This window comes from Brachyistius frenatus, unplaced genomic scaffold (genome assembly GCF_029030835.1).
Source record: "Brachyistius frenatus isolate BFR_SWC_R1_liver_20210118 unplaced genomic scaffold, ASM2903083v1 Contig_245, whole genome shotgun sequence".
In the NCBI taxonomy this organism is placed as follows: Eukaryota; Metazoa; Chordata; class Actinopteri; family Embiotocidae; genus Brachyistius; species Brachyistius frenatus.
Genome location: NW_027210844.1, coordinates 247,670 through 264,342, shown reverse-complemented (window position 1 = coordinate 264,342; position 16,673 = coordinate 247,670). Strand labels below are relative to the sequence as shown.

The window sequence follows — 16,673 nt, the reverse complement described above, 5'->3', positions numbered from 1 at the left end:
CTACTCATGTACTTATATCTGATATCATGGTCACATGGTGTGTTGTTATGAGGTGATTTAGATATTCGTGAACGACCAGTGGTTCTGTTGATGGTTCTGTTGATGGTCCTGTTGATGGTTCTGTTGATGGTCCTGTTGATGGTCCTGTTGATGGTTCTGTTGATGGTTCTGTTGATGGTCCTGTTGATGGTTCTGTTGATGGTTCTGTTGATGGTTCTGTTGATGGTCCTGTTGATGGTCCTGTTGATGGTTCTGTTGATGGTCCTGTTGATGGTTCTGTTGATGGTTCTGTTGATGGTCCTGTTGATGGTTCTGTTGATGGTCCTGTTGATGGTTCTGTTGATGGTCCTGTTGATGGTTCTGTTGATGGTTCTGTTGAGGGTTCTGTCATCACTCAGCATGGAGGCGACCCAAACGTGCACTCACGTGACACGTGGTTACAACAGGTGACGTGGTTAAGTAGTTTAAAAAAAAAACAGTTGCTAGGCAACAGTATATTAGCTTCACAGCCAACCAAACATGAACTTTCACGAGCTCTAACATTTCTGTAAATGTGAGGAAACACGTCACGACTCGTGAACTGGAGGTTTATAGAAAATGTAGTCGTAACGTGGTGAATACCAGCAGAGGGCGCTGTTCATACGGACTCTTCTCTAACGGTGGACACGAACACACCTGAACGCAGCATCGGCAGAAACCCAGCGGGACTGAGGGCAGAGAGCCCGGATGCGGCAGCGGCTCACTATCGCCCTCTAACGTACAAATAGGTATTACAAGACAGGACGCATCTGAAGTATCACACGTTCAATGTTCACTATGTCGTCATGTAGCTGCTGTTTTTATGGACACTGTTAAATCTTTCTCCAGCTCCTGTTCTGTTGGACTTCTTTCACTGCTGTGCTGTTGATTTCTGTCAAAAACATTAAGTCAGACGCTAATAACAGCAAAATCCACCTTAGCCTTATTTCCTTGTGGGTTAACCACTGACTGAAGTCCCTTATACCGAGTACAGATACAGATCACAGACTGGATATAAAAGAGTTCGTAGCTTCAGAGTCTGAAAAATGCGCCGAATGCAGAAGTGTCTTCAGCTGCAATACCAGCGAGTGCCACTAGAGGTCGGCTCCAAAAAGCCTCCGGCTCCATAGACTCCCATTCAACTTCTCTCATCAAATCCAAAGTGAATAAAATGTGTCCATCAGTTATCTCGGTGTTGTTAGCTAAAGTCACTCCTTCTTCTTAGTTTTCTGGAGGTCCATCTGAAAATAATATGAAATATAAAATATAAATGGGTGTTTTTGGGAGCGTGTCTGTTTGATTGACAGGCCTGTGTAGGGGGACTCGGTGTCCCACTTTCTGTTGGACTGCGCAGCATGTCTCTCCCTCGTCCTGTGTCCCACATTTTGATTGGCTCTAGATGTTAAGTCACCACTACAGCCGTACAGGTCAGCCGACTGGTTAGCTGAGATACTTTACTGAGAAACTACTGCTTCTTATTTTGCTTTCTTTATTGACTTAGCATGGAAGTACGGCAAGGTTTATTCAAACAAAATGTGTACGTAGAGTCCCCCACCTGCTGACCTGTACCCTGCTGAGTGTATTGTGTGTTTATTTTCTAAGTTGGAAAGACGTATCAGCATTTTATGATCTTTCAGCATCTCATGTCCCACATTGTCGCCCGAATGTGTTTTCTTGGCGCCAAATTTTGCTCGTTAGGATCTGGTCACCTTAAGTCTGCGGAGCAGTCAGGTTCCCAGTATCGCTGGGCGGAGCATATTGTCCTCAGGTTTCCAATCAGATCAGTCAGACCCACAGCTCCCTCCGTTCAAATATGGTCACTTCTGGGTCTATGCAGACTCATTAGGCTTAGATGGGAATACAAACACTGAGAAAAGTGCCTTTGGTTTCAACATGGTATAATACAGCTAATTAAAAGACTGAAAATTTTAAATCAGAAAAGTATGAAGGGGAAAATGCCTCTGGATTCTTCATCCTGCGGTTAGAGGTGTCTCATCCTTCCACATTAAGCCTCATGGAGATATTTGTTCTAATTTTAACCATAAATCGGTCTCTTCTGACAGTTGTATGTGTTGCAGATACAATCTGACAGAATCGGTTGTTTCACTTCCAGTTTGAAGAGCGTCACAATATTATCGACAACAACATGGATGACGGCAGATCGTTTTGTTGATGAGTAGTTTTTAACTCATCTGCTCCCAGGACATTTACAGGAGATATTTCATCACATGACTAGTGATCAAACCTCCAGCGGGTACCTTCATATAACGTGGGCACATTATAATGACCCATGTTGAGACCTCGCTGCATACAGTATGCAAGAAAACATTTCATCATCGACTCTCCTGCAAATAAACCACTGTAACTACTCAAAGAGGAAAGAACGAGCAGTTGGTTCTGTTTAACCAAAACACATGAAAGTCAGCATTTAATAAAACATACATCTCCATCGTCCTATAACACTGAGACCCTGTGGAGAGGGAGAGGCGTGACATCACAGGAAGAAAATGTCCTCAGGTGTGACATCACCGCTCCTCCGGGTCCAGTTAGGTGTGAGTTCGCTGTCGTTTCCAGAACCTCTTGACCTCGCTGTGTCCCTGCGGGGTCACCACCATCACCCTGTGAGCCACGTCCTGCCACACCAGACAGCCCAGACCCTGCAGCACAACAAGCGCGTTACACAGCGGACAGGATGGGGGTTCACAACAGGTAACTGTGGAGGGATCTTCCTCACATCAGCAAGTAAAAGCAGACACAAAAGAAGAAATAAACGGAGTAAAGAAAGCACCAGTTTCATCCTCATCCCTGGCCCTCCTGCTCCAACGCGATAGCAACTATTACAGTGTCATTAAAGAACGAGACGGCTCATTAGGACTCCGGTTCGTTTTACACTCGGCAGGTCAAATAGTTATGATAATAGTTATGATAACTTTATGCTCCTAAAAGTGACCGCAGAAATCCAGGAGCCAGGCAGCGTCCCTCATAAAGGGGCCGTTAGCAAAGCTAGCCAGTGAGTCAGAGACTGATGAGTTAACCTGCGGTTCAGGTTGTGTTGAGTGTTCGGTTGGTCCATCAGTCACAGAGCACTTACTGACAGAGAGGACCGGATCTTCAAGCAAATGTAAATTCATTTCAACCGGATCAAGAGACCTGCCATTTCCTCACTGGTAGAAAAGAAAAGTCGTTCCGGTCTCCACATGGACTACAAACAGGAACCAGAACACTTCCAGGTCTGGTCCCACTCCTTCACATTATTATTTATAGTGCAGATATGTGTTGATGAAGGCTGTCGGAGGAGTTATGACATCATATCCTGATATGTGCTGAAAACAGTTTTTAACATGAACACTGGGCTTCCAGGAGAATCTTCTTTGGACCCGTGGTACCAGCTGGACGTCTGTCTGCAGTCTCGCTGTAGTACACCGAACTCCTTGTGTGAGACTCCTGGATGAAGTGCGTCCTGTGAGCACCTTGTTGGCCTCAGCCACTAAATAAGACTCGTGTCGTAATGACCACTGATTCCTTTTGGCCATAAAGTGTTTGTGTGATTTTAGCAGCGTCAGTTTGAAGAATCACGCTCGAAATCTACAAATAAGATGTGCAATTATAGAAATAAAAGAGTGACAGCAGAAAACAGCGTTGAAGCATGAAGGAGTCAACACGGATCGATGGTAGAAAAAACAGTTGAATATGAAACATGTTATTGTGTTGACATGTATTTAGGAAACAGAATCCAACCTGAGCTCTGTCTCGCAGCACCTCGAAGTCAGCCTGGGACAGGAACTGGTTGTAGAGGACTCCTGAGGACAGGTGAGACACAAGTTCAAAGGTCATCCTCTCTGGTCCCGGGTACAACCGCTCAGACAGCACCAGTTACCCTTCAGCTCTATCAGCAGGGCCGTGTAATGTGGCCAGCACAAACAAATAAGGCAGTTCACTGATGAATTCTGGGTAACAACTACTGTGTTACTTCATGTATAAGGGACCCTGTTTCCAGCTGACAGTATCAGTCCTTCCTCATCCGTCCTGGTGATCAGATCACAGCTGGTCAGATAAAGAACAGCTGTGATCATGAACAATCGGACCTGTTCAGGTCCCATTCAGAGGAGGTCTGAGTCACATGTGGCCATTTTGTCTTTGCAATGTGTCCTCAGTCGGTCCTCTGACATCCTCTGAATTAAGACTGAACATAAACACAGCTCCTGTTGGCGTCTGACCCGCTGCTTCCACATGTTACCGTCACCTTACAGCAGCTTCCCGAGTTGTTTTTGTTCCATCAAGTGATAAAAGAGATGTACAGGAACTCGTTTCACCAAAGCCTCCTCTAGGTTTATCTTTTTCCTACCAGTGTAACAGCAGACTCATGTCGTACTCACCACACAGCTGATTTTATCAGTCACTTCTACATGCAGCTCTTTTATTACTGTTGAGAACATCACGACTCTTCCTTCACTAATGACTAAATGCTTCTTCCTTCTTTACTTTCTTCTGCCAGAAAACTCATTTTGTAAAGATGTTTCAGATTTGGAGCCGACCAGGACAAGAGGCCCTTTAATCCACCGTATGTGATCAAAAACACAAGAACCAGCTGAGGTTCTGGTCCAGGTGGGAGCAGCAGAGCAGGACATGACCGCTGGAATCAGTGCAGAAGAAATATACAACAGGGACAACATAGAGGAAGTGTCGGGTTTCCATTAACAGCAAATTAAAAGGAGGAACAGGAGACGTGGTACTACAACATGACCACACACACACACACACACACACACACACACAAAGAGAGAGAGAGAGAGAGAGAGAGAGAGAGAGAGAGAGAGAGAGAGAGAAGAACGCTCACCCTCAGTGAACTGCAGTCGATCTCTCTCCAGCTCCCACAGTCTGATCTGATCCGTGATAGTTGAAGGCAGCACCGTGGTCTGAGGAACACGGTTCAGAGGGGTTAAAGGTCAGACCCAGACTATTGGATCAGAGTTGAGTATCAGAGGACTGGATGGGTTTCTGTACCTGAGTGAGCATCACAGGATGAGCTCTGGTCCTCAGGAAGTGGATAATCTGGAAGAAATCATTGAAAACATTTATCAGATGGATTCATGTTCATGATGACTCTTCCATGAACGCAGAGGTTCGTCATGGAGGTCCGCAGGCTTCTGTTCAACGTCCGATATTTGTATTATACACTGAGGCCAGATGAGGAAACACTGCGTCACATTTTCACCGCTGACGTGCAGCTACTAAAAGACAAAGTCCTGGTCAGATAAAATGGTACCTCTGAATGTAATTACATAAATCTGAATCTCTTCAGAAACAACTACAAATGAAGATGAAAAAACACACCTGGGATAATCGTGAAATGATATAAACACTAAACGTACCCTGGACACCGTTACTGACTCCCTTCTTACTTACATATAATGCCAGCGTCTGAACGTTTCTGTCTAGCTGCTTCTTCCTGAACCTCTCCCCATCTTCACTGCTCTCTGAAATCATCTTTTTTATACACAATCATGTTACTGATCTGTTGCCATGGTAACATAATTAGTTGTGAGATGTTGATTAGGTGTTTTTTTTAATCTTTACACAACTTTTCCAGTCTTTTGTTGACCCTGTCGTGTTACTGACATCAAATTTAAAAAAAATCTCCATTTCAACATTTTATATTTTGTCTTTGGTCTAGTTTCAATTAAATTAGGGTTTATGGGATTTGCAAATCATTGCTTTCTGTTTTTATTTTCATTTACACAGCGTCCCAACTCTTTTGGAAACGGGGCTGTAAATTCAGGTCAATATTTATGTGCAGCGGTTTGTGTCTGTTATGTTTCACTATAGAGAAGCATTTTTTTGTTGCTTCAAATCTTTCTCCTTACATAAACAGCCCTTAATGACCAGGCTCCACCTCTCAGTCACTCCACCACATCATGATCACAGAAATGAATGCAAATTACACCAATCTCCACAATACTTGCAGATGTTTTTGCTAAATTCCTCCTCAATAAAAGGTCCCAGTTGAAGCTGTATTAAAAATGTTACAGCTCAGAGGAAGTCTTCCCAAACCGGAACTCTTCATCTGCAGTCAGTCAACCTCTCCTCATCATCAAAACCACATGCTGGTTCACCACAAAAAAAACATCAGAACAGAGGGTTTCTGGGAAATACGGTCTTCTCTTTAGGCTGCCACAGTTTTATAAACTCGACAGTTTTCTGCAGTCTCAGCTGTAAGAGATTAAACTTTGGTTTTATACGGACAATATGTCAGTATGTGTAGAACAGATGTGATTTAAAGAGAATTTAAAACACTAGTTTGGTGGATATAATTCACACTGCAGATACAGACTGTCCGCTCCGTAAAGACACGTCACATATTTTCACAACTTTGAGTTCTGTTGTTCTTTAAGTTCTGGAAAAGATAAACCAGATGAATTCTTCAGGTTAGATTCCTCCACCTGGATGAGTGGTGTGTGCAGTAGCAGAGTACCTGTTGTGCTGTGATGCCGTTGGCGATGGCCTGTTGCACAGACTCCCTGGTCAGATGAGCCACCACCACGTTGGGGAAGCGGTACAACATCTCACTGAAGAGAGCCACCAGAGCAATCTGAAGCTCCGAGTCTGTCAGGAACACAAACACAGACAGCTCAGGTTCTGTCAGCCAAGTGGTAAAAAAATACAGGACACGTTTGATAAATGATCTTACAACATCAATTCCAGAACAGTTAAGACGCGGTGTAAAATTGAATTAAAAACAGAATGTAATCATTTTCAAATCTCATAAACTCATATTTTATCGAAAATAAACCAAAGACAACATATAAAATGTTGAAACTGAGAAATGTTATTGTTTTATACAAAATATCTGTTCATTTTTAATTGGATGGCAGCAACATGTCTCAAAAAAGTTGGGACAGGATCAACAAAAGACTGGAAAAGCTGTGTAAAGATAAAAAATTTTAAAAAAAAAAAACTCTTGGTGGAACATCTCGCAACTAATTAGCTTAATTGGCACCAGATCAGTAACATGATTGGGTATTGTGGTGGTGGGCTGTGGTTAGCTCAGCTGCAGGGGGGAGAGAGTGATGGAGTGGTTCAGGGAACGATGCCGAGAGGAGGATAATTGGCGCAGCTGAACTGAATCAGGGGATTGTTTTCTCTCCTTGATAAGTACACTGGCCAGTGTAGCACATCTGGGCTACCGTGGAGGTTCCTCGGAGATACAAACGACCCGCTGAGCCACAAAGTTCATTTTACGGTTCCTTTTATTCCTTCACACACACACACACACTTGCTGCTCTCGCTTCCGGTGCTCTCCTGCCCTAACCTCCGAGCGTCCGTCCAGTCGCTGCCTTTCCTTCCTCCTCACCAGGTCCTGCTCACTTATCAAGGAGAGAAAACAATCCCCTGATTCAGTTCAGTTGCGCCAATTATCCTCCTCTCGGCACCGTTCCATGAACCACTCCATCACTCTCTCCCCCCTGCAGCTGAGCTAACCACAGCCCGCCACCACAGGTATAAAAAGATCTTTTCAGAGAAGCAGAGTCTCTCAGCAGTGAAGATGGGAAGAGGTTCACCACTCTGTGAAAGACTGAGTGGGAAAATAGTTCAACAAAGTTAAAGAGGAGAGGGACCATCCAGCTTGTTATCAGTGCTCAGTTCAAAAGCCAGCATCTGTGATGGTACAGGGATCCATTAGTACACATGGCATGGGTAGCTTGAACATCTGGAAGGAAGCATTAATGCTGAATGATATATTCAGGTTTTGGAGCAACATATGCTGCCATCCAGACAACGTCTCTTTCAGGGAAGGTCTTGTTTATTTCAGCAGAACAACGTCCAACCACATTCTGCACGTATTCCAACAGCATGACTCTGTAGTAGAAGAGTCCGCTGATAAACTGACCTCCTGCAGTCCACATCTGTCAATCATTGAAAACATCTGGAGCATCAGGACATGCAAAATACAACCAAGGAGACCCTGAACTGTTGAGCAGCTGAAATCCTATACCAGGCAAGAATGGGACCACATTTCACTTTTAAAACTCCAGAAACTGGTCTCCTCAGTTCCCAAACGTTTACAGAGTGTTGTTAAAAGAAGAAGTGATGCAACACAGTGGTGTTGACAGATCCTGTCACAACTTTTTAGAGACGTGTTGCTGCCATCAAAATCAAAATATTTTTCATAAAACAAACATATTTCTCCATTTTAACATATGATAAGTTGTCTTTGGTCTACTTACAATCAACTACGTGTTTAAATGATTTGCAAATCATCACTTTCTGTTTTTCTTTACATTTTACACAGCGTCCCAACTTTTGTGGAAACAGGGTTGTAGGTGTTGAAGGTGCTGGTGTTTCCTCCTGCTTCCTGTCATTACATCCTGACTGCAGTTCTGTACCCGACACACAGACAGGTCGCTGAAGTCCGTCTGAACGTCTTACAGAACCTCAGAAACAACATGAAGAAGCATTTCTCTCCAGATGTTGATAATGTCTGAGAACTGTGAGTGCTGACTGTCTGTACTGTGGCTGAAATCTTACAGGAAGTCTGAAGTGTAAATGATTACACTCTGGTGCACTTCACTTGTATCAGATTCTTTGAAACACATCATATCAGAGATAAAGACCCCCCCCCCAGCTGGCAGCCTCTCGCTGTAATAAGAGACACTTCAACAATGATTTAAAATATGATGTAAAATGCAGCATGAAAATCTTCTGGTGCTGAGACGTACTTGTGTAGGCGTAGATACGATAATTGGTTTCTACCACAATGAAGCCTGCATCTCCAGCACCAGAGGTGGAAGCCAGGCTGGAGGAGGAGGAGGAGGACGAAGAGGAGGAGGAGGAGCTGGTAGTGACTCCTGCAGCCAGAGTGATTGCCAGTCTGGTGGGGTAGTACCTCCTCGACTTCCTCTGATGACACAAGATGGAAGAGTTACAAAAAGCTTCATATACTTACCACATACATCTGAAATCAGTCTTACATTTCAATCAATAAACTCTGCTTTGTTAAAATAAATCATCACATTCATCATTGATGATGGTTTGATCATGATGGTTTCTGCAAATGTAAAATGTTCTGTAATGATGTAACTCAAAGAGCTTTTTCCTCAGTTTTGAACCCTTTTTTTGGATCCTAAATCTGTTGCATTCAGTCTGGGGGGATCTCCAAGTCTGTTTTGTCTGCTGAGCACCTGAATACTTTTACTACTTCTACTGATCACGACTCTCACCTCTATAAAATATTCATAAAATAATCCAGTTCAGAAGCCAAAAGTGAAATAAAATCAAACCATGACCAGTAAATCTAAATTAGAAACAGCCACAGGCCTGACTGCACTGTGATGCCCACAAGGTCATGTTGTCTAACACAAATGATTAATTATTAAGAGAAAAATTCAAAAACGGATCACGTATATTTTGGCATAAATATCCAATAAAAAAACCCTCAGATAGATCTGATGTGAGTCTGAAGGTGGCTGCGTGTCCAGTGTACAAAGATGAGCTCATCGTGGAGGTTAAAGCAGCTGGATGATGTCTTCTTGGCTCTGAAGGAGCTTTGTCTGACAACCCCCCCCCCTCCCATGATCTTTGGCCCCTCCCCTCACCCCAAACCATATGACAGGCTAATAAGCATTTCCCAGCATGCCCTCTTCCTTTGTTTTGAGAATAAAGCTACCAAATTAAATACGTCTAAGCGACGGTTTGAAATAACATTTATTTTTAATATAATTTTTCCATTTAGACAAAGATAAATAAAATAGGTTATGATAGTAAACCATAAGTGCACAAAATGGGAGGGTAGTATATAACAATCATGAGTCCTGTGACCATGAATGAATTTCACTGAGCTGACTGACTGGGCTCAATGGAAACTACTAAACTGTAAAAACAAAGACATTAATAAAATAATCAGACTATAACAATAGCTTATCTTTATGTAAATTACCTTTTATATCAAGTATCAAGGAGCAATATGCTGCCCATAATCGATGATGTCATAATGTGACTCCCACTGGAATTATGTTCAACAGATGTTCTTTTGACCACTGTTAGGAAAAATAGTAACTCATTGTCAGTGTGTAAATTAAGTTACTGCTATGTGTGTAAAGTTTCATCTAGTCTATGCATTAAACTGTAGTTGAAAGGTCACTACTGCATGCACAAATCACGAATTCCTGTCCTGCAACACATCCCCTCGGAGGGGGAACTGGCTTATCTAGTTTAGCACGCACATAAATTAAAAGCAAACATACCCATATAGTGTGCAAAGAACATTTAATGCCTACACACTCACGTTGCACAACATGTGAACATGCTTATATATGACTGTAATCACGTGCTGTTTTATAACCCCATGTATACAATAAAAGGTGCAAAGAGGGAAGTCTGATTCGGAGTTGGCTGATGCCAGGTGAAGAGTTTACAACTCTAAGACCCTGCACGGACTTCCCTTGCTGCAAGTAAAACTCGGATATCGTGTCAAGCTTTGTGTTTGTCTGACTGTGGGTTTGATTCTTATCCTATCAGCGCTATGTTACGGTTCTGAACCCAACAACCACAACCATTGTTGAGTGAAAGTCTGATATGGTGACGGCCTACTTTTATAATCTGTTACTTCCAAGTCCTCCAATTTACTGAAAATACGACACTATAATACTGAAGTACCATTTTAAAATGTACGTACTGAAATGGTACTTTTCATTTGTTATTGTTCCTTCTGTGATGTGTAACTTTTACAATAATCTACAATACATCTTGAATATATCTTTCATAGATAGATCATTTTTCAACATTATCTACAGCTGAATGTCAGCAGAACATAAGAACCAGAGTTCACTTTAATGTCTACCATCAGTGTGCTGAGACTGAAGTGGCCCAGCTGACCGTGAGGATCATCTCAGACAGTAGTTAGACTCCCGGTGGTCTACGTGTGTCGTCTCAGAGTCTCACCTTCCTCTGGAACACCAGTCCAAACTCCCGAAGGTGCTGCAGGAAGGTGAGCAACGACTCACTCATCCCCTCCACCGAGTAATCCTGCAGCACACAGGCAGCACAGCATCAGTCACAACACAGGAACACAGACTGAACGAGTAACTCAAACCTCACACACGCATAACCGCTCGGAAGGTCCAACAGAACCACTCACTCTGCCCAGAGTTGAGAAGCTGAGCTGGAATAAGAAGGACAAGATCTCCACCAGTTCCATCCCTCTGGACTGCAACAGACAAAACAGGATATACATATCAGGAGATGTTATCAAATTAATGCCCTTATTAAATAATTAGCAAGCATAAAATAACAAAAATAGTTTCAGGTAAAAAACTGTGAGGTGGTGTGAAGTAGCCGGACTCTAACGAGGGGTTTAGAGGTTTTAGGAGGACCACCGCTGATTCTGTCCCGGCTGTGGACTCTAAACGAGGATGCACGATGCTCTGCAGGATGGTGGTGACCCGACCTGTGCAGGTCGAGAGCTGCTGCCCTGAGTTCAAGTAATGAACAGGGAGACTGGAGCGGTGACTGTGGAGGGGTCCAATCACCTGACCCCTCAGATCACTGACATCTTTCCTCTTCAATGTTTTAAAGGATCAGGATTATTTTACACTCAAGACTTTGAACTCTCTGCCTCCCTCTGAGGTGTCGAGGGACACGTGGTCATCCCATTGGGACTGGAGGGTGTTTCAGACCGAGACATCTGTCTTCCAGGGGAAGTACACATCCCTGTTGGCTACAGCCTCTCTCAGGGGACGACCGCACTCATCCTATGTACTTTTTTCATATCTAATCATTTCTATAAATAAAGATCTGATGTCAGGTTTGATATGAACATCTTTGTCCTGTTTGACTTCGTAATATTCTATTCAAGCCATCGTCAAATGAAACACCACATCCTTACTGAACTGCTCTACCAGGTCAATACAAACTCTTGTAATCACTCAGGTCATGAGTCCAATTCTGGACAACGATATTAAAGTCTCTCTGGATTAAAAAATATTTCATTTAGTCACCGGCTCACTTACTTTGTGTGTAAGAGTTGTAAAAATAAAAGTTGTAGAATCTGTCTAACCTGAGTTCAACAGTGTTACAGGAGCTACAGAGGAGCTTCTTTTTCACTCGATATGATGTTAAACCCGTAATCTACCAGGAACTAATACACACCTGATGGGGAATTCATGTTGTAAAATCATTGCTTTTTATTTTGTGACCTCTATAAAAACCAGAAACAGATACACACAATGTCCACTCTGTGTCCCACTGCACCTGGAGGTATTTAGTTCAAAGCTCAGTGACCTCAATGAAGTTCTGGCTCTAGTTGCTAGGCAACTGACAACAGAAATGATGAATGAACACCTCTGTGACCCACAGAGCTGTGACTCTAGTGTGCAATTATATTTGTGATGATAATTGTCTGACAGAGGTGTGTATCCAATATACTGCAGTGCTTTAACATGAAGCTCTTTGATTCCTTCTGTCCTCTCTCTGATGGAAGAGACACAATGATCTGTGGTCACATTATTCAGAAGAAGATTACTGTAAATGTTACTGTAAATGATCAGATCTGACAGAACAAACAGTGACTGCTGCTCCTTTATTCAGGATTCTTTCACCTCCAGCAGGAAGCAGACAGTCTGTCCAGCAGCTCCGTCACTGATCTGAGCGCTGCATGTCTGGTGGTCAGTGTGATGACAGACTCTGAGGATCCAGAGTTAATCTATGACCGCAGCAGATGACTCACTCACCTGAGCAGTTTTGAGGTACTGCAGAGTGAAGTACCACAGCTGAGAGGCTGTGTCCAGCAGGAGGAACTGGAAACCTGCTGAGGTGATGTAGGGTGCCTCCCCCGCCTCACTGACAACCACAGAGGACAGCATGAGGTACAACAGAGCTCACCTGGGACACGTCTTTAATTCTTACTATCATCACACAGTGACACATGAAAATGTTCATGAAAATCATATTTTTGATGAGCCCCAGCTGGATCTGGAGATCTGACCGTGTACCTTTTCATGAGGCCTGCTTGGACCAGCAGCTGGGCCAGGTCCTGGCTGACGGCGCTGGGAGACCCCACCATGAACTGCAGGATCACCTCCCAGCGCTCCATGGCGTAGCGGTCCAGACTCTCGATGTCCCGGGCGTGGCGGTCCGGACCCAGAGAGCTCCCCTCGTCCGCCCAGGCTTGGCCGCTGGGAGAGGACACAGCAGGGAAAGGGTTAACGTGGTCTGACAGGTTCGCATCCTGTAACTGACCACATCCTGGCTGCAAGCAGGCAGCAAGTGGGTTTGACATTTCCCCAACAGGTGAACCGTCGGTCAGGTGACCAGGTTACATCTCTGAGCCGTGTGTGTGCATCCAGTCTCACTGCTGACTGAACAGTTTGTGAGGACAGAGGCGTGTTTGATCGCAGTGATCAGAGCAGAAGACGTACCCGCCCAGCAGAGCCGTCCTCACGTTGTCTTTGAACACGGGGTTTAAGATGTAGCCCTGCAGACCACCCTGCAGCTGCTGAATGTGCCAGAGACGGAGTCCTGTCAGCACCAAGACACACTCATCATGATCCCTGCAGGAAGAAGACAGAGGCAGAAAAACAGTGAGGACAGCTGTGAGCACTGCAGGACGTTTATTTACTTTCACCATGAGGATGTTTAAAGGTGCAGTATGATATAATGATCATTATAATGACACCGACAGCCAGGACGAAGAGACGGACTCACTTCTGACTGTCTTTCTTCACCCACAGAGCCACAGCAGCCTGCGGGAGAGGCTGAGCCACGAACAGCATGCGCATCACGTAGTTCTTGGCCAGAGAGGGAAGTTCCCTGTGGAGCATCAGAGTCACATGTTCATGTCTACATACATACATAGGTGTGGAAAAAGTGTTTGCCCACATCCAGATTTCTTTTTTTTTTGCATGTTTGTCACACTTAAATGTTTCAGATCATCAAACAAATTTAAATATTAGTCAAAGATAACACAAGTAAACACAAAATGCAGTTTTTAAATGAAGGTTTTTATTATTAAGGGAGAAAAACAATCCAAACCCACATGGCCCTGTGTGAAAACGTGTTTCCCCCTAAAGTCTCTCAATCTTTTCCAGCTGTGGAGGAATGTTGGCCGACTCATCTTTACAGCGTTGTTGTAATTCAGCCACATTGGAGGGTTTTCCAGCACCAACCTCCTTTTTAAGGTCATGCCACAGCATCTCAATAGGATTCAGGTCAGGACTTTGACGAGGCCACTCCAAAGTCTTCATTTTGTTTCTCTTCATCCATTCAGAGGTGGACTTGCTGCTGTGTTTTGGATCATCGTCCTGCTGCAGAACCCAAGTTGGCTTCAGCTTGAGGTCACGAACAGACGGCCGGACGTTCTCCTTCAGGATGTTTTGGTAGACGGTAGAATTCATGGTTCCATTTATCACAGCAAGTCTTCCAGGTCCTGAAGCAGCAAAACAGCCTCAGACCATAACACCACCACCACCATGTTTTACTGTTGGTATGAGGTTCTTCTTCTGAAATGCGGTGTTACTTTTACACCAGATGTAACGGGACACACACCTTCCAAAAAGTTCAACTTTGGTCTCGTCAGTCCACAGAGTATTTTCCCAAAAGTCTCGGGGATCATCAAGATGTTTTCTGGCAAAAATGAGACGAGCCTTAATGTTCTTTTTGCTCAGCGGTGGTTTTGGTCTTGGAACTCGGCCATGCAGCCATTTCTGCCGAGTCTCTTTCTTCTGGTGGAGTCATGAACACTAACCTTAACTGAGGCAAGTGAGGCCTGCAGTTCTTTGGATGTTGTCGTGGGGTCTTTTGTGACCTCTCGGATGAGTCGTCGCTGCGCTCTTGGCTCTTTTGGTCGGCCGGCCACTCCTGGGAAGGTTCACCACTGTTCCATGTTTTCTCCATTTGTGGATAATGGTTCTCACTGTGGTTCTCTGGAGTCCCAAAGCTTTAGAAATGGCTTTAGAACCTTTTCCAGACTGATAGATCTCAATTACTTTCTTTCTCATTTGTTCCTGAATGTCTTTGGATCTCAGCATGATGTCTATCTTCTGAGGATCTTCTGGTCTACTTCACTTTGTCAGGCAGGTCCTATTGAAGTGATTTCTTGATAGAGAACAGGTGTGTCAGTAATCAGGCCTGGGTGTGGCTCGAGAAATTGAACTCAGGTGATAAACCACAGTTATGTTTAAACCTTCATTTAAAAACTGCATTTTGTGTTTACTTATGTTATTTTTGACTAATATTTAAATTTGTTTGATGATCTGAAACATTTAAGTGTGACAAACATGCAACAAAATTGGAAATCAGGAAGGGGACAAACACTTTTTCACACCACTGTACATACATACATACAGCATACATACATACATACATACAGCATACATACATACATACATACATACATACATACATACATACATACATACAGCATACATACATACATACATACATCATACATACATACATACATCATACATACATACATACATCATACATACATACATACATACATCATACATACATACATACATCATACATACATACATCATACATACATACATACATACATACATAAATCATACATACATACATACATACATACATACATACATACATACATCATACATCATACATACATACATCATACATACATACAGCATACATAAATCATACATACATACATACATACATACATACATACATCATACATACATACATCATACATACATACATACATACATAAATCATACATACATACATACATACATACATACATACATACATACATCATACATCATACATACATCATACATACATCATACATACATACATACATACATACATACATACATAAATCATACATACATACATACATACATACATACATACATACATACATACATAAATCATACATACATACATACATACATACATCATACATACATACATACATACATACATACATACATACATAAATCATACATACATACATACATACATAAATCATACATACATACATACATACATACATACATACATACATAAATCATACATACATACATACATACATACATACATACATACATACATACATACATACATACATACATACATACATACATACATACATACATACATACATACATACATAAATCATACATACATACATACATACATACATACATAAATCATACATACATACATACATACATCATACATACATACATACATACATCATACATACATACATACATCATACATACATACATACATCATACATACATACATAAATCATCCATCCATCCACCATACTGTACGTCCTGTGTTGTCTCCGTCCTACCTGTAGACAGCCAGACATGTCGCCGGGTGGTTGTACAGTCTGTCCAGTAGCTCCGGACTCAGCTCGCGCAGGTAGTCGTGCAGGTTCTTACACTGCAGCTGGACCCGCAGCTTCATGACGGGTCAGAAGACGGAAACACTGAGAACTGCACACATGTAATGTTGTCTGTTTATCACCGAGCAGAGACGGAGCTGCGACATGTGACTCTGCAGCTGTTCCTCTCTGGATCAGATGGATCTTCAACGGAGAACTTGTATTTGAGAGCTGATTCCTGAATGATGTCTTTAACGTCCTGGTTCCATCCAGGACAGCCCGTCACATTAAAACACTT

The 16,673-nt window shown here is 42.9% G+C and overlaps 1 protein-coding gene across 1 annotated transcript; it reads right to left on the bottom strand.

Annotated features, from left to right (window-relative positions):
* Window positions 1-1,540: 1,540 nt before the first annotated feature.
* gtf2h4 (general transcription factor IIH, polypeptide 4) lies at window positions 1,541-16,471 on the bottom strand. Its single transcript, XM_069720639.1, has 13 exons — window positions 16,343-16,471; window positions 13,717-13,821; window positions 13,431-13,562; window positions 13,005-13,187; window positions 12,744-12,852; window positions 11,153-11,221; window positions 10,957-11,040; window positions 8,736-8,916; window positions 6,491-6,621; window positions 5,023-5,070; window positions 4,856-4,934; window positions 3,757-3,818; window positions 1,541-2,675 (listed from the first exon to the last, which is right to left on the bottom strand). Exons 1-13 carry the CDS (start codon window positions 16,456-16,458, stop codon window positions 2,565-2,567), a joined length of 1,410 nt encoding a protein of 469 aa, XP_069576740.1. The 5' UTR covers window positions 16,459-16,471; the 3' UTR covers window positions 1,541-2,564.
* Between the last annotated feature and the right edge of the window lie 202 nt (window positions 16,472-16,673).